Source organism: Dermacentor andersoni, chromosome 2 (assembly GCF_023375885.2).
Source record: "Dermacentor andersoni chromosome 2, qqDerAnde1_hic_scaffold, whole genome shotgun sequence".
Lineage (NCBI taxonomy): Eukaryota > Metazoa > Arthropoda > Arachnida > Ixodida > Ixodidae > Dermacentor > Dermacentor andersoni.
Window position 1 is genome coordinate 11683717 of NC_092815.1, and position 23681 is coordinate 11707397.

Below are 23681 nucleotides of genomic sequence, written 5' to 3' on the forward strand. Positions count from 1 at the left end.
CATTTATATTTCAAGGACTACATGAGTACTTCTATATCGTATAAGAATGATGTATGCTTGCCACTGATCAGGTCAGCTGATTGTACACTAGGGATTGGCTTCCCTTCAAGCCAAGTAGACGGATGGAGCAAGTGTGTTTGCCTCTCTCTGCCTTCTGTCTGGAATGTCCCGTGTCTACCTGCTGTACAACAGTGTGGCTGTGGCTGTGGCGACGCCCTTCAGCTGTGCTAGTCTGGTGGAGGTGGTTCAGTGCGAGGCGGCCAGCGAACGACCAGGCTTGTTCGACTGCTTGCGTGAGGGTCTGATGCGCTTGCTGCCACGAGGAGGACCCAAGCGTGGTCGCATGCTGCCCCTGTGGCGCCTCCTGGGGGCATCAGTGGCACATGGCCTCGCCCACTACCTCCTTACTACTATGGTGCGATGGGCTGCGCTGCAGCTGCTGCGCATGCACCGGCACAGGCAGCACCAACAGGTTCTGCTGCTCCGGCAGCAGGCTGGCATTGTGCACGGCCCCATGGGTGATGCTCTGGTGAGCCACGTTTTTTTTTTTTTCAGCAACATGCTAATGGGCACACATACAATGAGCTGTGTTTTTCTTCTGGTAACATTAGAAAAAAAGATTTCTCACTTATTGCTGCTTTGTTTTTATTTATATGTTACAAGATCACAATTTTTAAATTCGCATTGTTCAGTAAAACTCTAGGCAACTTGGCTTTGTAGCTTTCCTTGTTCCACTGCAAAAAGTGGATAACCGCCATTGTAGGAAAGTGCATCTTGACATTGGAAAAACAAGCTGCTGCAGAGAATCTGATTGATTCCATTACCTTTCGGCAACACTTCGCCAGCAGCTGCAGAGCTTCCCGAACCATAGCAGCACCTCGCCTACACCCACTGCAATCGAGGGCTGTGATGCAGTGCAACGTGAAGTGGTAAACAATGTGCAGTGTATTGCGGTTGAATTGAACAGACCTATTGAATGATGAGAACCAGAAAGTGCAATCTTGTTGCAAATATTAAGCAACAATAAAGCAGTGGCAAGTGCAAAACCTTAAAAATTTTTTTGAATTACACAGGTTGCTGTATTTGGGGAGCTATAAGAAAATGACAGTCTTGTTGATAAGCCACAGTATATGTACTCGTTGCATATTTAACCTGTTCACTGCAGTGGTGACTGATTAATTTAACCCATATTAATTCATCTTCACATTATATGCTCTGATCATCTTTGGTTTTATTTGCCAGGAAGTGAGGATCAGGATACTGCAGTCGTAGTAGCCTGAACAGTGCCTTTGTTGGGGTGCAAGTCTCCCATGCATTGATTTATTTCTAGACTTAAATATGGTATTCGATACTGTTCAATGCACTATTTTACTCGAGAAGCTAGAAATGTATGGTGTACAAGGAGTGGCTCTAAAACTGTGCAGCACTTATTTATTAAATTGCTACCAATATCTCTCTATTAATTCTTTATTGTCGAATAAGTTGATGATAAATTAGAGAGCACTGTAAGGCTCTGTCTTAGAGCCTTTGCGGTTTCTAACTCATGTTAATGATATAACAAAAATACCCGATTGCCCTGATATAGTGATGTACACAGATGATACCAATGTCTTTGTTAGCAGAGTGAAAATGTGGTGTTTAGAAAATAGTGCTAATGTTGGAATTACAAGTAGCATTACCATATTTGTACCTTCAGGAACTGTCAAAATGGTTACGCATGAGCGGCGTCAGCTTGAATACAAAACAAGACTAAATTTATTATTTTTGAACCAGCTGGCACAAAAAATTGCAGTGCTTATTAGCTTAACATGTGAAGGCTGCTTATTGGAACAGGTCAGTGAACAGAAATTTTTAGGTGTACGATTTCGAGATGACTTCTCTTGAAAAACACATTAATAATCTGGCAAGTGATCTATCTCGAATTACAGGCAGCATATATAGAACACACAAACTAATACCTGTATGGCTAAAACAAATGTTAGTTCGCTCTTTTATTTCAGAATTAGCTGCTTAACCCTTGTATGGGGAACAAGCACATCAACTATGGAAAGCTAATTCTTCTTTAAAAGAAAATATTGCATATATAATATTTCTTTCTTTCTTTCTTTCTTTATTGTTTCCTCAGACACAGTCTAAGAGGGGGCCAAGGCTAAAGGCGACAGAGCACCTGACAAGGGCCCCGGCCCCCTTGCACAATATACACAGACAAAATACATCAACAAAGTTCAGTCAGACAGACATCATAGGTTCAGAAAGTGGGCAATATTAAAAAGAGGGACTAGTCACTGCTCGAATATAAAGTCAGCGAATAATTGGTACAAAATCTTTACATACGCAACATAATGTCTGCAGCGTAAATACAGAACACAGCAATTCAGTTATCAGTCAGCACGTTCAACAACATAATTCATATCCATGGCACTCATCGCAAAAACCAAGACACAGAAACCAAGCACAATTTCACAGCCGTGTATCAAAATTGCAGTAGCTGAGAGGAGCGTGGCAACGGAGAACAAAGCGCACTTTTTGAGGTAATTTACCGTAATGAAAACATAATGTCACTGTTCACAAGAAACTTCCTACAGTATTTCTTAAATGTATGTGCACCTTTATTAGTCTACTTGCATATCTCTTCTGTTTAGAGCATTGGTTATTTGAAAAGATAATGCTTGCCTTCCATAGTTGGTTCTAACTTGCAGCATTTTTCGTTTTGGGTTTCATGTACTGTATGAATTTGAGCTGGGCACTGCAGAAATATGTAACTTGTATTTATTGATCCATTGCAATAGCTTAAAGTAGTACACCTGGTCAGCCTTCAACATGTTATATTTGGTAAATAGTGGCTGTGTTCTCAATAGCTGCTTGTTGCCTTTAAAATTTTCTAGTATGCGCAAAATTTGCTTTTGTAATACATTAAGTGTGTAGTAGTTAGTAGCTGTTGTTGTTCCCCAAGTCAAGATTCCATAGCCCATTCTAGAGTAAACCAGTGCATAGTATAGTGCCTGCTTTAAACGTTTGGGTATTAGATGTTGTACTTTGTAAGTGCACCCAATGGTGCGAGAAAGGCTTGATTTTAGTTGAATAACGTGAGTATTCCATGAGAGGTTGTGGTTAAACCAGACACCTAAAAACTTTGTTCAGTAACCTGAGCCAGCAAGCGTCCTTCAAATCTAATGTTAACCGGGTAGCAGTCATGTTTATTAATTGGCTTAAAAATGACGTACATTTTTTTTACTTATATTTAGACTCAAGCGATTTCTTTGAAGCCATGCAGATAACTGTAATAAGTAGTCATTAACAGATGTCTCTAAACATTGCATGGTTTCTCCGGTGAAAAGAACGTTAGTATCGTCTGCATACATTATTAATTGTGGGGATCCATGTGTTGCTATAATATCATTTGTATAGTTAAGAAAGAGTAGGGATCCCAGAATAGAGCCCTGGGGAACGCCCTGTTGTACTTCGAGTTTGCTGGAGGACCAATTGTTAACGCGTACATATTGATAATGTTTCTCTAGATAAGTCCGGATTAGTTTTATTGCCACTCCTCTAATACCATATTTCTCTAATTTTCTTAACAAAATATTATGTTGAACAGTGTCGAAGGCTTTGCTGAAATCTATAAATAAGCCAAGAGTGAGCAATTTTTTTTTCTATATTTTCAATTATCTTATCCTTTGTGTCAACGAGAGCAATCTCTGCTGATTTGTTTGCTTGAAAGCTGTACTGAGCTTCTATTATTACTCGTTGTTTATTAAAGAAAACGCTTAGCCTGTGATTGATGACGTATTCAAGTACCTTTGAAAACACTGTCAGAACTGAAATGGGCCTGCAATTATTAATGTTGGTCTCACCACTGCCTTTGTAGACAGGTGTAACTTTTGCGATCTTCAAATCATCTGGAAAATCTCCGCTAAAAAGCATCTGATTTATTATATGCGATAATATAGGGCGTATCAAGCATACCACATGCTTAATAGGCCAAACTTTTATCCTGTCGTCACCACAAGCGACTTGGTTTTTTAGATTTCCTATTGTTTCAATTTCATGAGACGTTGTAGGGGCAAGCATGATTGACTCCATCAAGCTATTTATATGTACGCAGTCACTGGAAGTGCCATGCCGTCCTGAATAAACACCTACATTAACGAAATGCCGATTCATTGCTTCTACTAAATTGTTCCCAGTTAGCACATTGTCAATGCAGATTTCCTTCACACCACAGTCAGCTTGATTTCTTGCTAATATGTTGTTTAATAGCTCCCATGTCTTTTTGCTGTCATTTTGAACGTCCTCGAATTTAGTTTGGAAATAACTGGACTTTGCGTATTTTAGATCCGAGTTCAATTTGTTTCTCAGTTGTTTGAATTCATTCAGTACGCATGGGTCTCGGGTTTTAAGAAACTGTTGAAATTTTCGGTTTTTCTCTTTTATTCTTCTGTACAGCTCACTAGCAACCCATGGTTTTCTAATCCGTTTACTTTTCTGGGCACTTTCTTGGAGTGGAAAGGCCAAATCGTAGCAATGCTGAAATTTCATCAAAAAGTCCTGGTAAGCCAGTGTGGCGTTGTGTTGCTTGAACACATCATCCCAGTTTTCTTCTGCTATATAGTTATGAAACGTCATCAAGGTTTCATCAGTTATTGCTCGATACAAAATTTTTTCTTGAGGAAAAACATAATTTTTCTTGGAAGGAAAGCCCAAGCAGAACACTGGCAAATGATCGCTGATGTCATATCTGAGAACACCAGCCGTAACATTTGCATCATCTATGTTGGTGACACACACATCAAGACACGTGGCAGTATCTACTGTGACCCTGGTTGGCAGTCATATCAGATTAGAACAGGCATAGGAATTTAGTATGTCATGAAAGTCTCTTGCACAAGGACTATCTGATATGGTGTCTATATTGACATCACCAAGAAGCATAAATTATTTTGTTACAGTCTGTAAAGTGCGAAGAGCATTGTCGATGAAGTCGATAAATTCCATCGATTTGCCTGCGGGCGGTCTGTAGATCGCGCCAACAGTGACGTTCGACAATTTGACAAACAGGCTTTCAATAACTTGATCGCATCTAGTCAGGTCACTCAGCACTTCATACTGTACACTCTCCTTTATAAAAATTGCTATATCACCACCCCTTTTTATATCCCTACTAAGGCTTACGCACTTGTAACCAGGAAGGTTCTGCGACAGAATGCTCGCTAACTCATGCTGTTCGTATAGCTCGTGCGGGGGATGTACAGCCGAGCGGCTAGCGGAGCTGTTGGAGAGTGTTCGCGCGCAGGCTCCAACACAACTTGAAGTAGACGACACGACGTCACATCATGACGCAGCGAACGAGTTGAGGAAAAAGAACATGGCTAACGAGGAGGGTAACTTGTAATTAATTGTCTGTAGCTCTCTTAATATGAGATGCTTCACTTAAATTTTAGCACGAATTATTTACTGTAGCTGCGCCCTACCTGTCTACAAAATTTATCGAAACCATTTCAGGGCCTTTAAAAATCAAGTTTTTGTATAAGGCAGTAAATTTGATAGTACTACCACATGATGGGGAAAGTGGCCTCAGCATATGTGAGAAAATAAACTACAAGGACGACAACTTGTGCTCAGTATTATGTGCCCACGCACTTTCTTCTCGTAGGTTTTAATGAAAAAGCCCTGAAAATGGCTGATACCATAGTATAGAGCTGAGGCGTCTTTCTTATATATCATAGCAAAGCAGCCCGTAATGCTGCATTTTTTTTTTCATTCTTCCGGCCTGCTCACCAGCGTTTTTGTTGCGGTTGTCCTCAGTATGCTGAATATTCTGGGACGGCTCCATCACCTCGCAAGTCGCTAACTGTTGTTATTTAGTCGGAAGTGCAGCATTATAGATTCTGCTTGGCGCCCTGAAAAAATTAGGGGGCAATTATACCCGTGGTATTGCAGGTGATGAGCGTTAGCTAGTCAACATCGAGCTTTTTTTTTAAGTTTTGAGGCGAAAGCCTTTAGATCTCTGTTCCAAGGTCGCGTTGTAAACTGGAAGTATCACGTGACCCAAGAAAGGCCAGAGGTGACCCAAAGCATGTCCACCCCTGTATAAGAGAATGATTACCCAAGTTAGTTAATGAATCATTAGTGATTGATATAAGGTGGATTAGGGAGGATTAAGGTTGATAAGAGTGTATTAAACAAGATTAGGGTGGATTAGAGTGCATTAAGAAGGATTGAGATGCATGAACAAATATTAAGGTGGGTGGAGGAGGATTATGGTGGATTAGGGTGAAGGGTTGATGAAAGGGTATTAAGACCGATTAAGGTGCATTAACAAGGATTAGGGAGGATAAAGGAAGATTAAGGTCGATTAATATGGATTAAGGTGAATTAGGGTTGATAAAGGAGTATTAAGACCGATTAGGATGGATTAAGGTGGATTAGGGACCATGGAGCTGGATCAGGTATGATAGAGGTGGATTAGGGTGTATTAAGGTAGATTAAACAGGATTAAGTTGGATTAATGTGCATGAATAAGGATTAAGGTGGATGGAGGAGGATTATGATGGATTAGGGTTGATAAAGGAGGATTAAGACCGTATAGGGTAGGCTAAGGTGTATTAGGGGCGATGTAGGTTGATTAGGTTGTATTAAGGTGGATTGGGAGTATTAAGCTGAATTAAGGTGGATGAAGGAGCAGTAAGGTGGGTTATGGTGGACTAAGGTGAATTAGGGTTCATTGAGTATTAAGACCGATTAGTCTACCATAATCCTCCTAATGCACATTAATGCACCGAATCCGCACTCATCGACCTTAATACTCCTTCCTTCATAATCCATAATCCACAAAAGTACTCCTTAATGCACCCTAATCCACCTTCATCGACCTTAATCTACTCTAACCCTCCTTAATGCACTGTAATCCTCCTTAATCAACCCTAATGCCTCCTAATTCAATTGAGTCCACCATAATCCACGATAATCGTCCTTAATTCATCTTAATCCACCCAAATCCACATTCATCTACCTTAGTCAATCCCTCAATCCACCCTAATCCTCCTTCATTCAATTTAATTCACCCTAGCCCACCATAATCCTCCTTAATCCTTCTTAATCCAGCCTTCTCCTTCTCCATGCACTTTAATCCACCCTAATCCACTATAATCGTCCTTAATGCACCTTCACCCACCCTAATTCACCTTCATCAACCTTAATCCAACCTAGTCCTCCTTTATGCACCTTAATCCACTTTAATGCACCTTCGACTTTAATCCGCCTTAATCCTCCCTAATACACCCGAATTCATCTTAATCCAATCACTAATCAATCATTACTTTGCTAATCATGAATCATCTCTTAACGCAGCTGCACATGCTTTAGTTCGCTTCCCGCCTTCCTTCGGTCACGTGATATTTTCTGTAGCTCACAACGGGACCTTGAAACAGAGGTCTAAGGCTTTCGCTTAATAAGCCACACACAAAGGGTTGTGTCACATGCAATACTAGATGAGACGCACGAAGTAACGTATCTGATCATGGGGCAGAAAAATTGTCTGGAGTATAGAACTCGCCTCAAAGCTCCCCTTACATTGGTATACCCGTTCATACGGCTTTAAGAAAAAAACCATCCTCCTCATAAACGTTGCCTCCAGCATTATCGATGCTGTTATTAGCATTTATCAAAATTTTCAACCCCACTAGGGCGCGCAACTGGCCCAAAATAACACGCCTCCATAGAATCCTGCGGCCCGTCCGCGGGAGCCCAGGAGGAAAAGCGCGCTGTGCGCAGCCGGCGGTTAAGGAGAATCGAGGAGGAAAGCGCCGTGAGGAGGAGAGTGTCGCTACTTTAAAATTATCAGAGTCGACAGGACATCGGCGCCACCGTGGCTGCGGCGGCGGAGCACGTATGGTTAGTGTGTACGCTGTCCCCGGCACGGTCTGTTTGGAGCAGGGGAGCTGCTGGAAGAAATTTTGTGGTGCTGTATCACGCCGCTTAGAAGTCGTCAGTCAATGGACAGACGCGGCGGCTACTGTCTGCAGAGTCGACTCTAGGATCAAGAGGCGCCTGCTGGGGGCAGCACCGTGTCTGCGAGAACCCACTCACCTTAGTGCGGTCAGTTCAACTTGTGCGGAAGTGTGTGAACCCTCCCCCTCAAAGGCGGGTCGGCTACAATGACTTTGGACGCTCCGTTTGGTCAAACGGCCGTTTTCCTTCAGCTAGGGATCTAGGGAGGACAGAATGTTTATAAGCAGCCGTGTCGTGGCTGCTGAGTGTGCTTTCTCTTTCAGTCATGTTAGACTGATGAACTGTAACGTTCTCATGTAGGTATTCTAAATAAATCCCAAATTCCTTGTTCTCGATGAGAACAAGTCTCTCCCTTCAACAACGTCCTCAGCGTGGATAAGTTGGACGATGGCATGGGCCAGCTACCATCTATTTCATGCCCAACCCCAACCATTCGAGTCCAACTTTTGTAAAGCCCTTGTGAACAATGTGAGAAATTCACGCAAGATGTCAATTGACATATATCACATTCATCCACTTTCGATGCTCTCATGGATGCAGTTTACAAACCTGCAATATGTTTCTGGTGCAGAGCTACGGATTTGTAAACTTCATTCTTTTACTTTTTCGAACTTTTGAATTTTTAAAAATTTATTTAAGATGATTCAGGTCCTAAATCAAAATTCTGCTTGCAACAGTCACTAGAATTTAACTTTCTCTTTCAAAAGCAACAAATTTCATCAAAATCGGCCCTGTGGTTATCTCATAAAAGCGTTTCTGCATTTTACATGTAGTGGAATACGCGGTATCGGAGTTGGGCCCGAGCTAAAGCTTCCTCTTAATTGAGCCCTCTGCAAATGGAGAGCACTAGAAGTTTACGAGAGACTGCACATGTGGCTGATTTTTCATGGGCACGCTAGATGATACTACAGTCTCTTTGTTGCTGCAAGTGAAAAAAATAAATTATACTTCACAAATTTGCAGTGACTTCAGAAGTTCTGCATTTGACGAATTTTGTACTGGGACTAGTGGTCCAAATTATTTTTCGATTCAACAATGCTGTGGAGCTGAACATTTGCTGAAGTGCCTACATGGCCCTTCAAAAGGCTGCTTCTTTTATTTATCTTTGATATTAACTGTAAAATTTACTAAGTAAATGTGACTTACCCTTACCTTTACACTAAACATACTTTTGGTGCACATGCATGAATAAATAGAGCAATTGGTTGACTCTAATTGGTGGCCACATCTGGGTTATGCTGTTGGGCAAAGTAGAAGCAACAGACCTCGAATTATGTGAGCCCAGAGCTTTTGCAGCTCTCATAAGCTGTTCATTACTGTTGTGCATTTCTGTTAAGTCAGCAACATTGGGTCTATTTTTTACGAATGCTTGAGCAGTGTACACACAATTATCATGCCAAAACTTTTGTGGTTGCAGGAACTACCCTCAGAAGGTGCCTCATTTCTCCAAGAAATGGTAGCATCACTCATTGGTTCACTTGTGGCAGATGTGCTGCTCTTCCCTTTTGAAACTGTTCTCCACAGGTGAGCAGCAGTTGCTTCCACTTTCTCATTTCAAGTTATTGGTGTCTCTAAAAGACCAAACAATAAATTATTTTGAGGCTTTTGAATCACCAATCTGATATGCCTGGGTAGAGCAACCAGCTTGACATTCTGCACCATCACACCTGTGCAGTCATGTGGGTGGAGTCATCGAATTTGCCATAAGTAGAGGCCCAATACGTACACAGCGAAAGCACACACAAAGATGCTTGGGATCCACAGGCGCTGCTCTGTTTTGCAGGTGTAGGTGTCTCTGGAGGCCTCTGCACTTGCAATCAGGCCAGTGATTTCTGTGCTGCCGTACAGCTGAATTCTCAATCTGACTCCATGCACATTGGCTTAGAAGCTGCTACTGTGGTTGTAGTAGATGAACAATACGCACCGAGTGAAGTGGCACAAATAGCAGGTTGTTTGATGCAACGCAGAATGGGCCTCGTAAGCTTTCTTTCTTTCTTTTTTTTTCTTTTTTGCTGACGTTATGGTTTAGCCATGAGATGAAAAAGCCTAGTGTGTATGTGACCATGTTAAACTGTTGCACATGAAATGCTTAATTTCTTTACCTGCCATGGCAGCCAAGGGTATACTGCTGCCAAGCACAAGGTTGCAGGCTTGATTACTGGTGACATTCCAGTGGAGCAAAATGCCAAAGCATATGTGCATCATGATTTTGGTGCAGGTTAAATGAACGCCAGGTAGTCAGAATTAAGCCAGAGGCCCTCAGACTGCATCATCTCTTGTGGACCACAAGCTGCTTCGGAACATTATCGTATTTACTTGTGTAAGGCCTGCACATTCTTTTTCTTTTCTTTCAGATTTTTTTACTGGATGCAGGCCTTGCATGAGGCTGGCTTATGGCTATACTCACCAAAGCCACAAACGGCATTCATACTTACGCAAAATAATGTAACCACTGACAGCTGACTATAAACACATTTATGGTCGCTGACAAATTTTTCGAACTTGAGAAAATGTCTATAAATAATCGGCAATCCAGAAAAAAAAAAAAAAATTGATGTGGTGGTAAAGCCGATTTCATTGTTTTTTGGAGTGCCAGCGCAGCATAATATTCATTTAGATTCTTGCTCAGTGTTGTGCTACACTGAAATAAAAATTGTTATTTCATGACAGCCGATCGAGGCCGTAGGTACATTTTGTTTTCAGCCATTGCGCAGCCCGACGTGCGTCGCAGGTAGTCGTGAAACATAAATACCGCTCATGTGGCGTTGAGTCCACGACATTGTTAGTTTTGGCCAAGCTGCTCAAAATTAGTTAGGAGTTTTTTATTGGCTTTACAAATACAGATACCTTTATTTCAACATCAGGGATGTTAGGGGTGCACCCAAAAAGCCTATGACTGGCTTGACAGAGGGGCGCACCCCGGTACATAAAAACCGGCAACAACAGAACACGGACAGAACAATAAAAAAAAAAAAAAGACTACAGTGCATAGGTAAACATCATATTCAATAAAAATTAGTGAACATCCTCTTGCAATAACAAATAAATGAAGGCGGCAGAATTAACACGAAAAGCTCAGAAACACTAAAGAATGCAAAGCGAAGAATAACAATAAGAAAAGAAAAAGGGAGAAAGGAGGCGCAACCTTGCAGTAAAAACAAAAAGCAAAAAGAAAACCGTATCGTTAGGTCCTCAGTGCTCATTGCGCCGATTAAGAAGAGTTGGAATTATATGTCGGAGCATTTGAAGACCGTAATTAGTACGAAAGGATGGCACATACCAGACGTCGTTGTTACGTGTTGGGTAGTAATTAGCTTTGGGCCGTAAGTTAGCTGTGTCATCAAAGAATGCGTCACGATTTTGGTTTTCTTTCATATCGTTTACTTAGCAATAAATTATATAGGTCATTAATTGGTGTTACTTTTGATGATGCGTAAAGAGGTTGAGTGTGAGCAGTAAACGGGGCATTCACAATGATACGAATGACCTTTTTCTGTATTTTCTGTAACCTATATGTATTTGACCATGTTGTTGTACCCCACACCAGATGACAATATGAAAGGTTAGATAAAAACAGTGCATTATAAACTAAAAGTCTAACACTCAGAGGTAGTAGAGGGCGGACTCTGTATAACATGCCTGTGCATTTTGCAAGTTTTTTAACCAGACTGTCGATGTGTATGTCCCATGAGTGTCACACCTAGGCACTTTACTGACTCCGCTATTTCAATGCTTTGAAAACTAAGCGTTAGTGTAGGTAAATGTTCTAGTGGTTTGTTTTTACAGGGTGTCTACCAACCGGGAAAACCGGGAAAACCGGGAATTCTCAGGGATTTTGAGTAGTCTGGAAAAAGTCAGGGAAAACTCAGGGAATTTGGGCCTCTATCAGGGAAAATTAGCGCCAATTTTATTGAAAGGGTCGAAAGTCGCGGTAATGCTGGCTCGTGCATCAGACAGGAATCGTAATGAATCGTCTTTGACGCGCTGTCGTCGGCTGGAGGAGTTGCCAGTGTGCAGTCAACGACCGAGTTTCCGGATTCCCGATAATTTGGACGGCTTCGCGGCACCGCCACGTAACCCATAGTCAACGTATCAGAACGTGTGAAATTTCGGACGCAAGAACTCTTCGCCGTCCGATTTTCCGGACGTTTTGCCGTGACCTCGGGTCCGAAACGACAATAATCAAAGGTACCACCGCTGCTGTTTTGATTACTTCGCCACCTCGAACCGGCACTCTCGCACGTAGATCCGCTGGCAGCCGTTGCCACCACTGCGGCAACGCTAGGCCTAGCTGCTTCGACGTTCGCGCTGAAGCTTCTTGCCGTTGGATGCCGAGTTTTTTATTGAAAGAATTAGCTGCTGTCAGCAATGGCACGGACTCCGAATTTATGGTCCTCGTGATTGGCTTAGGAACTTAGAAAACACGGTGCGTTGCATAATGCCGGTTCCCGAAAGTCAGCTTCGCCTTTGTACAGAAATGTTACATGGTGAAGCATACGCATAAGTATTGCAGTGAAGCATAACAAGCGTGGGAAGGGGATATTGCCACGGAACACAATATGCATTCCTTAATTATACACGCGCGCACCCTGTATTTCCTGTCACAGTACGAGCGCCGATATGCCTAATATGTGTACCGATAGGGCTTCAGAGCGTTTTCGAACGTGCCTGTCGCGGTTTGAGCCCCTAAGGGCAGTAAATAACACGCATTTATTTTTTTCCAACTGGCCGATTTTTCGAACGTTTTCCCTACCCCTAGGGAGTTCTAAGAATCGGTCGTGGACTGTGCAACTGGCCAAGATGCTTCAAATGGTCCTTGGTTGTGAACGAGTGGCCGAAGGAGGACAAGAACAGAAATGATGTATGCATTGAGGAATAAACGGGAAAGGAAGCTTGCTGCCGCCGTTTTGAAGAAGTTTGAGCTCAAAAAACAAAATTTTGGCTGATGCCGAGATGCAGGTGTCCCGCATCCAAACCAAAATAAACTCTTTAAAGCAGTGAAACACAACACTCAGGCGTCATGCGCGGGCTGAGAGTATGTCAGGACAGTTGAGGTTGACTTACGAGCAGTTGAGAGAGAATCTCAATTGTGACAGGGTTCGGGCCTCATACCACTGAGCTTGCTATCAGTTGATAGAAATAGCTCATATTCGAATATATTTGCTTCTATGTGCATCTCCTTTTTATTCGTATATTTGTGAATGTCCGACTTCATTTGCAATTTTTTCGAAGACACTTTATTTGCTGTGCATTTTACTAACCCCTGTCTTCTATTCTCTTTTTGAATAACATAAACACTACTCCTTAGTATTCAAATTGGATTAAGTCGCTTTTTTATTTTTTTCATGTGCTTACTAGAGAGTCACAGCATCAGGCGATATGGTTTCAGCCCGTCTTGACATAAAACATAGTTCTGCATCACTCAGGGAATTGTGCAACGGCACTCAGGGAAAACCTGGAAAACTCAGGGAATTTGGAAATGTCAACTTGGTAGACACCCTGTTTTAGGTCTAAAAAGTACAGCTTTAGTTTTGGTAGCATTAATTTTCAATAAAGATTCAGTACTCCATTCGACCAATTTGTGCAGAGTTTCATTAGCGTTTAATGCCAAGTCATTAAGTGTTTTAGCCCTAAAAAATATGCTGACATCATCTGCATACATTATACATTTAGCGCTGTTGTCAATGTTCACAATGTCGTTAATATAGATGTTAAAGAGTGTAGGTCCAAGAATACTGCCTTGCGGCACGCCAGAATGAATGGATCTAAAGTGCGATGAAGAATTGTTAATTACAACTTGTTGCTGGCGGTGCTCTAAATACGTCATTAAAAGCTGAAGAAATGTGCCGCGAAATCCATAGTGCTCAAGTTTAAGGAATAATATCTTGTGATTTATGGAGTCGAATGCTTTCGAAAAATCCATGAAAACCCTGAGAATTAGTTCTTTTTCTTCAAATGACTCTAATATAATTTCCTTCATGGTTAATAATGCTGTTTCTGTTGATTTTCCTGTGACAAAACCAAACTGGGAAGCTGATATGACTTTGTGTTTGTTAATAACGCTTGTAATGCGCACTAGTAAAAGCTTTTCAAAACATTTCGAAAAAACTGGCAAGATCGATATAGGTCGGTAGTTTGAGAAATTATTTTCGTCTCCTCCTTTAAAAATTACAATAATTTTGGCAACCTGTAGCTTTTTCGGGAACGTTCCTAAGGAAAATGCCAAGTTTATTATGTATTCTAATATCGGTGCAAGTATGTGTGATGTGTACTTCGCTGGCAATATTTGGAGGTCGTCAATGTCTTTACTTTTACTATTTTTCAGCGACTGTAGGACTGACAGAACTTCGTTAGTTGTAACAGGGGTTAAAAACTCGGTTTTGCTAACCTTTTGACTCATGCTGTTGAGGTATTGGTTGGGCTGCGTGCCGTCTGCAACGGACACGAAGAAATTATTGAAAGCATCTGCTAGTTGAGAACCGGACAAGTGAGTGCCATGTGTGACTATTTCATCTACTACAGTCTTCTCTTTTAAGTTTAGCAAATTATTGAGCCTCCCCCAAACAATATTGGAGTGCTTTATTACTTCCTCGTTAAATTGGTACTCATATAGTTTCTTTTGGCTTGCCGATTAATACTGTTAGCTTTATTTCTCGCAGCCTTAAACTTCTTCAAATCGTCAATATCTTTTGTTTTTAGAAAGCGCTTAAAAAGTATGTTCTTAATTCGTACAGCCTTTAGGCATTCCTTAGTTATCCACGGCTTACGCGCCTTCGAAGCTCGAACTCTTGTTTTGTATGGAAAAGACTCACAATACAGCTGCTTGTAAGTGGAAATAAAAGTACCATAAGCTTCATCAACATTGGTTTCCTCATAGACGATGCTCCAGTTTACTTGCGACAGTTTATCATAAAACGTCTGTAAAGTAGTCTGGTTTATGTCTTGAACACGCATAGCAAACCTTGTTGCAGGTTTGTTAGGGGGAACTGTGAGATTTGTAATTAAATAAATTGGTAGGTGATCACTAAGATCAGCTGCCAGTGCACTGGATATTGACAATTCATCACATGCATTAGTAATGAAGGTGTCTAGTAACATTGATATTTCGGGTGTAATGCGTGTCGGTTGATTTATGATATTGAAAAATGCGTTGGTCTCTAGTATAGTATAGAACTCTTGTTGAAGTGTTGACTTTTCAAGCAAGGTTATGTTCAAGTCCCCACCTAATATGAGTGTGTATTTATGGTCATTTACCCAGCTGAAGTACTCGTCCATAAAATGGATATATTTGTTACTGCTTTCCCTGGGTGGGCGGTAGGTGACAGTAAAAAGCAAGGAATTAGATTTTAGGGTAAGCACCTCGTAGTCATCGGTTACAACACAGAAATTGTCAAGTAATTCGCATTTCAAAAACGTTTTCGACAGCATCGCAACTCCCCCACCACTCTTAGAGCTCCGGTTAAGGAAAAATGTGGAGTATTCAGGCAGATTAAGAGCAGCAGAGTGGCTTTTGTACCATGTCTCGGAGATCATGACAACGTCAAACGTAAAGCTAAAGCTGGAAAGAAAGGCACATATATCATCGCTTTTGTTTCGCGCTGATCGAGCATTCAGATGCAGAAATGAAATATTACCGCTTTTTGTCTGATAACGTGCGCTCAGCTCGTGAGGTGTCAAGAAATCATAACTTGAAGCGTTCATTGATGCCATGATCTCGGAGAAGCGGTATGTTGCAGTCTATTAACGATGGCCATACGAAGAAGCCAAAAGATTTTAAAGAACGAAGCTTTGAAAAAGAAATGCCAATGTAAACTGCAATGGGCATACTTATAGCATGGCACAGAAACAATTTTTTTCACCATGTCTGTGCACAAGTTGTACACTTTACAGGGCACGGCATAAAAGTCAGTAAATGTAAAATTTATGTCGAGGAAGAAGGCACTACAGACTGTCTTAGTACAGCCATCACACAAGTATTTACAAACCTCATTATTGGTTAGTCTAGTATCGCTGGCAGAAACAAGGGTTAAGATCACGAAGCAGTAAATAGCTGTTTTAAATGTCAAAGTGTCAAAATATTTATACCGAAGAACACAAACAAGAGAAGTCATAGTTATGTTTCCAGTTGTTATACTTGTCAAGTAACATTCTATTTTGGTAGTCCATGTGCTGATAAGAAAAACACTTAAGCGACCTTCGCCAGATCAGCCTCACAGGTAACATGCAGGATTGAAGAGTTCTCACTTTTGCGCATTAAAATCTTTCCTTGTGATACCCACATGTATTTCCAATATTTCTCCTTTTTGAGCTTTCGAGCTTTACCCAGCAGCATCTTGTTCTCGACACACAAATGCTCATTTATGTACACAAGGTCGCTTGTGTCAAATCCCAGTCTATCTGCTTTCAGAGTTTTCTTCCGAGCAGCTGACAGCAACTTTTCACGAGCAGTTCTTGAGACGAACTTTACCACAACATTAGGTTTCTTCTTATCTTTCGAAGGCACACAATAAACTACGTCAGTGTCACCGTCAGTAACACTTGTGCCCAGACATTTTGCAATGTCCGCAACAGCCTTGCCTAGGTCCTCATTAGCTGCTACCGGAAGTCTCTGAATTTCAAGGTTCATGCTTCTACTATATTGTTTCAACCCTATTATCTCCTTCCTTGCCTGTTTAAGCTCCTCCTTCAACTCTTCGTTCGCCGCGCGACATTCCGCAGCTTCAGCCTTCATTTCAGCAAGTTCCTCCCTGTAACGTTCAATATCCCTCTTAAATTCTTCAAAACCATCATTCATAAACCCAATGGAGCTACGAATGTCACCAAGTTCAGTGTGGGTTTCAGTACTTGAAGCATCAACCTTGGCTACATCTTTTTTTTATTTCTGTGGCGAATGCATCTAGCTTGACTACGAGCTCAGTGAGTACCTTGACAACTTCTTTGATAGTGCTAGGTTGCTTTTCCAGAGCCTTTGCAACATCCCCTAGGGCACCCTGCTGAGTTGCCGACATCGCCGAATGGCGAAAACGAACAGCTAAAACAGCACACCGAAGAAAATTCTACGACATTAAAGTGGACACCCGTGGCAGCAGCAGCGACGAGACTGTCAGTGTTGTATCTAGGAAGCTTTATAAGAAAGATTTCAACCAACCTGAAAAATTGCAGGAAGCTAGTTAGGTCCAGTCCGTACGCAGTCGCCGCTGCTGCCAGAATGACCAAAATCTTCCGGCGAATACACCGCCCCCAGAGGAAGCGATAACAGTCCGCTGATTGCTTTAAACTTGCATAGATGGCAGGTGCGTCGATTCAGTCACGGTGAAGTCATCGTGCAGAAGGCAAGATTGCGATGCGTTGATGATAAATGCCCGATCCTCGAGCAGGCAGCAGCACGGTCTTGGTAACTTGCCGCTCACTTGAGAAGCACAAGCCTCAAACCTGAAAAATTGCAGGAAGCTAGTTAGGTCCAGTCCGTACGCCGTCGCCGCTGCTAGGCAAGCTTACACTATAACATCCAGTAAATGCACACATACACTCGGTAAGGGTTTGCTGTACGTGCCGGCTGATCACCCGTGGACCCAAACTCCTCAACACATACAAGGCTGTCAGTCTAACCCAGTGGATGTGATCTCACGCCCGATCGCTGATATAGTCTGCTGGTACAAAATTTTTAATGGCGAATTTCCCATGATGACTTGCCTCCAACCACACCTGCCAGCTAGGCCTAACCATGCAGCACCGCTTCATCGGTGTCGTCTGCCAAAGTTGTGGTTTGGTGCTGAGTGAGGGATCTGGTGATGTTAATGCCGTCTCCAGAAAGACAACTACAGTCAGCGACTGATTTTCTGGATGCCTTCATGACACCGCCACAGTACCCATAGAGTCAGTGCAATGAACCGGTGGCGCCGCAGTGCGGAAGCAAGTAAACGCATCTTGTATGCTTAGTGAAGCAGCAGGCCCATGAGTTGAGCCGTGTCAGGTTGTCAGTGGAGCTTTGCAATGTCGCGTATGAATTTCTGCGTCGTAAACTGTGCTAATAGCTACAGGAACTGCCCACTCAGAACTAAGTTTTTCAGTTTTCCGGCGCGACCATACTTCAGAGACAAGCGGGAACGCTGAATTCGCAGTGTACGCTGTGTGAAGTAAGTGATCGTGGACATCTACAAACTGCATGCTATCCCTAGTTCGCTGTGAATTTACTCTCCATACAGGTTAATATTTTTACAGTCAAGACAGAACCGAATGGCAGCCGGCAAAGTGGTCACGAGTCTGCAGTCTACATTTTCTAGGCGGAAAACCATCAGCAGATCCAGCTTCCCCTCGTACACTCCTGTTCTTCCATTGACCTACCACAAAACTGCATGCATGTTTTTACGCATAGATCAATGACTACATATGGGTACCCTAGTGCAAACTGACAAATTGACAGGTACATAAAAAGAGGTATCAGTCAGTTGGGTGCACTTCAGTAAAAAGATACGCTACATGCTAGGTATCAGCAGACTGCACAGTTCATAAAGGCGAACAGTAAGGAAAGAGCCCCGGAAGCATGGCACAATGCATCAGGAACTGCGTGAATTTTAGCATTTACTCCACCACTACTGCTTTGGTCCCTTGACAGCTCTGCACATAAAAGTGAAGACGCGCCACGCTTGTGTTGCGCTACGTGATGGCTTAGATACCATGTGCAAAGCTGGCACCTAACGTTATAGTAACCGTGTGCTAAGAAATATTGGCGTAATGTTAGGGTTTCAGTTGCTACACAGCCAGATGCATGTCGAGTCCGTTTAGCAGCTACAGACGACGCTTCGTGGGGCCAGGCCGAGACCGAAACAGAAAATCAGAAACAGCATGCTTCACCTCTATTACTCAAGCACTCAAGCCGCCGGAGCAACTTTCACAAACAGCTAAGCTACAGCACAGAAAGCTACGCACAACTGCTGCGGCATCATTAATTGCAGCACCGTTTGGAGATCGTACGTTTTGCTTGCACCTATCGCACTCAGTTGTCAGATACATTTAAGATCACTTTACACCACATGTCGGACGCAAGTGTCATCGTTTACTCAGTAATAAGCAGGAAAAATAAGAATGCAACTAACCTTGATGGTGACTGCGTGTGCCTCCAGGTTTACATTGGCCTGTGGCACACATCGCCCTTTCAAAACATTCAGTCGCACGTCCGCACTTTCTTCTGTCACGTTGAAAACATGATGGCTTCAGTATAATTTATGTCCTTTCTCTTCGTTTGAGGCCCTAAAAAATACTACTCTTGAAACCTATTCGTTTTATCACACCTGTCGCCATTGCACACACGCACTTTTATGCAATGCCGGCGTAGCAGATGGAGAGACGGCAGTTCGTAGCATGCAGGTGGAAACTGAAGTGGCCATTTGTGGCACTGGCGCACTGAATTGTGAAGTGAAGCATACTGTTGTAGTTCTGTTACATAATACTGGAGGGTGCCACAGGTGACCCTTGGTTATATATATTCTTGCGACTCATCGAATAAAGAAAGTTTCGTTTGGCTGACGTTGTTGTGCTAACTTGGGCTGAAGCCTGCTCGCCTGTGCCAGTCGTAGGTATAATAGATGGCGACAAGGGTCAACAGGATGACTTGAATAAATTTGAAGATGAGCTTTTTTAGGCTTGTAGCGCTGCTCAGGAAGAGCAAAAAGGAAGGTGGAAGGGGTAATGAAAAGGAACGGAAAACAGAGTGAGCGCTAACTTCCAACTGGTGGTTTATTTCGCGACACAGAAGGCTACTTATTTATTTTATTTTATTTATTTGAACATACTGCTATCCTCACATTTGAGGCTGTTGCAGGAAAGCAGCAGAATACATATTCAAGAGAACACAGATCAAGTAGGCGCGGACATTAATAAGTTTGGGTGAACAAGGCAGTACATATGCACTCTATATTCATTATACAAATTCTATAAAAGGAGCGGGGAACAATAGTAGTAAATGCCATGTTGGAAGGTTTAGCGCACAGAAGAAGAACAAAGAAAATGTAAATATATCTGATGTGCAATGCGCAAGAGACAAGATTCAGCAGGTATTTATATCAGGGCAGAATACAAGACACTGAGAAGTGAATCAGAATGCCATTGTACAACGCAGCTCACCTAGTATGTGCAGATCAGAGCTACAGAGCATTGTTTGATAACTTGGCGATAAAAGTTTCGAGTGATGTGCAGGTCACAACGTCGTCAGGTAACATGTTCCATTCACGGATTGCATGTGGAAAAAAGGAGTACCTGAATATGTCGTTGTGAAATCTGTATTCTGTTAAGTGCTTGGTGTGTTTTGTTTGAGAACTATGTCTATCTGTCTGTAGTAAGTAGTCACTCGCATTGATTTTCATACTGCCATACTACCAAGAAGGAAAAGAAACTTAAGACGAAGTAGTCAATCTCGATTTTGTATAGTGGGAAGTTCAGCTTGCCTTAATAGTTCAGTGGGGAAGTCAAGACGGCGATACTTATTAAAAATAAATCTAATCGCCTTCCTTTGTACGCTCTCCAATTTTTCTGTATACTGTTTACGGAAGGGAAACCAATATACTATTCCATAATCCAGTATAGAGCAAACTAGTGACAGGTATGCTAAGCGTTTAGTATCAATTGATGCGGATCTAAGCAAGCGTGGCACTACCATGGCAACCTCAGTCTCAAGGTCAGCCAGAGAGCACTGAATAAAAAAAAAAATAGATGAGCCTGCTTCAGCCAGCAGAATTCCTACCAGCGGCAGGAAAGCCAGCCATGCCGTGGAAGCAGTGGCATAGGCTCCTTGAAAATTATCTGCCGGCCTCACGGAACAATGCCCACCCAACTGCTCGCCGCAAAACGCTCTTGTACTGTTTGGGTGTGGAAGGGTAGCATATTTTCTACGCATGGCCGGAAGCAGAGGTGTCAGTTTCGACAAGAAAAGAGCAAGACACGGTCATGAGCAGACTCAATGAATTTGACTTTGCCATGGCAAATCTTGAAGCTTACTTCGTTGCTACAACTAATGTCGTTGTCAAGCGACCATGGTTCCGCCAGCGAGCTCAGCTGCTGGGGGAATCGATGGATTCATTCTTCACAAGCCTTCATGGGTTGTCTGTTACATGCGACTTCGGTACGCAGGTAGACGAGTTGATTCGAGATGAACTCGTGGAAAAGATGACCCACTGCCAGCTACGGGAGTGACCACTGCTAGGGGGTTCTACTCTGACGTTGCCGCCTGCAGTAGACCGCCATGCATCATCAGCTATGACACTGGAACGTTTGGCAGCCTTTAGAGCGGTGCCACACCAGCCACCACCCTCCTCTAGAGTTTGTTTTCGCTGCGGCTCTTCGAGGCACATAGCAAGTTCTTCAGTGTGCAGAGACAGAATGAGGACGTGCAACAAGTGTGGTAAACTCGGTCATTTCGAGCGTATGTGCAGAACTAAATTAGAGGACAGGCAACCTTTGGCTATTCGAGAAGTCACGGACGAAGAGGGAATTCAAGTCGTGACAGTTGTCCACCTTGGCCGACGGCATACAACAGGAGTACACGTCAACGTGCAAGTACACGCTATAACTATTTCGCTGCTGGTGGGCGCTAGTTCTGCAGTCTCAATTCTGTCTGCAACTACACAAGAAGCTCAAGCTGTCTACGCCATTGCAGTCATCTTCGGCTACTCTCCCATTTTTTTACACAACCGCATCAGCATACAGGGACGTTTCGTTGCTCCTGTGGTTTTCCGCGACCACCAGGCAGACATGCACTTTCATGTCGTACCTGAAGGAACAGACATCCTGGGGCTGGACGGCATCATTGCCCTGCATCTGCGAATTGACGTTTTACCCTGATTTTGCACATTTGTTCAATGGGAAGCTGGGTCTAGCTGAAGACTTCATTTGTATGGTCTGAGTTCGTGAGGCATACCTCCGGTTGTTGCGGAATTGCGACGATTGCCATTGTCTGTGAGTGACCAGGTATTTGAGGAACTGAAGCGTCTTGAATGCAAAGCTATTATTGAATAGATCGATAATTGGAGTAGGTGTTGCTGTTTGTTGTTGTGCGAAAGGCAGCTTAATACGCTTGTGCGTTGATTATGCGAACCTAATAAGGTGATTGTCGTCGAGAAGTTCCCGCTGCGTCACACAGAAGAGCTTTTCAATAAGCTGCATGGCACAAGGTACTTTTTGAGACTGGATTTAGCTGCAGCCTATCACCAAGTTGCCTGGTGCCAAAAAAGCCGAGATTTAACAGCGTTTATTGCATACCAAGGACTGTACCAATTCAAATGTGTTTGTTTCGGTCTCACTTCAGCACCGTCGGCTTTCCAAAAAATTATTACTACTATTTTGCACACTTGCAGAAACACCTTCTGCTACATTGATGACATAATCGTTCTTGGTAATCAGCCTGACGAACATAAAGAAAACCTCTAGGAAGTTTTGGGCTACATCAGCAAGAACAGGCCGAAGGGAATTTGCAAGTGTAAGTTCAGTGTGACTGAACTTTCATTCCTCGGCCATATCGTGAGTGATACGGGTGTGCGGCCATTGCAAAGCAACATTGATGAAATGGAGAAGGCATCTGCGCCGAAGGACAAGGCCATGTTATGCTCCTTCATTAGAATAACGGTCTACTACGTTAAGTTCAGTTCATGATACGCCGAGTTGATCGAGCCCCTCCATGAGTTGCTGTGAAAGAACTCGGAGTTCAAGTGGGATTATAAGTGTGTCAAAGTTGTTTTGAAGAAATGCAGCATTTCTTATCGGGCAGGGGCTTGCAGCTGTTTGATCCTGCCCTGGAGACAATCATTACAACTGGTGCCTCCGCAGTCGGTTTCTGAGCAGTACTACAGCAGTGGCATGGTCAAGACTTGTTTTCTGTTGCCTTTGCTTCCAGCAGGCTGACAGAAAAGGGAAAGAAGTACTTGACTGGCAATCTTGAAGCTTTAGCGTGTGTATGGGCCTGTGAACATTGGCATGTGTACTTATGGAGCCGTCCATTTACCTTGCGCAGAGACCACCAGGCCCTGGTGACTTTTGACCACTAAGGGATTGGGTTGCAAACCCTTAAGAATTGCAACATGGCATGCGCGGCTGCTTGATTATATCTACACAATATAATTTAAGAAGGGCACTGAAATCATTGTGGCTGATGCACTGTCAAGACTGCCTCAAGTTACATACGCAGCAAACCTGGAGCCAAAAGGGTCTGATGATGTAATATGCATCGTTTCATGGCCGTCAAGTAGGGATCTGCCTCCTGGTGCAGTCCCTTTTCATAATGTTCGACAGGAGCTGTTTGTCGCAGCAGGGCTTCTTCGTTGTGAGCGATTTGTTGTTCCCGTAGCGTTAACAGGACGCCTCCTGGAAGCAGCCCACGAGTCGCACCTCGGTATTTTAAGGATGAAACAATGATTGCGGTGGAAGTACTGGTGTCCAGGAATGGATAGACAAGTAGAACAGCTGATTCAGTCTTGTGCTGTCGGCGCAACCATTAGTGCCCTCCTTGCAACCAGTAGAATTCCTTTCAGGGCCGTGGAAGAAAATGGGCATTGATATAGTCGAGCCATTCGCTCATGCACCTGCAGTTGCACATTTTGCAATCACGCTAATTGGCTGCTTTAGTAAATGGCCAGAAGTCTGTTTCATTGCTAGCGTCACGTCCTTTAACATTGTATCACTTT

General features: G+C 42.9%; 1 protein-coding gene across 3 annotated transcripts in view; it reads left to right on the forward strand.

Moving 5' to 3' along the window:
- The window catches only part of LOC126542991 (mitochondrial outer membrane protein SLC25A46-like), a 50962-nt gene that overhangs the window by 13158 nt on the left and 14123 nt on the right, over window positions 1-23681 (forward strand). For 2 of the 3 annotated variants that reach the window (XM_055077538.2, XM_050190131.3), the window contains exons 7-8: window positions 193-529; window positions 9428-9534. In XM_055077538.2, the coding sequence (XP_054933513.1) occupies window positions 193-529; window positions 9428-9534 (444 nt within the window). Of the gene's footprint in view, window positions 1-192; window positions 530-9427; window positions 9535-12769 lie in introns of all 3 variants that reach the window. The other variant, XM_055077539.2, reaches the window with a different exon arrangement.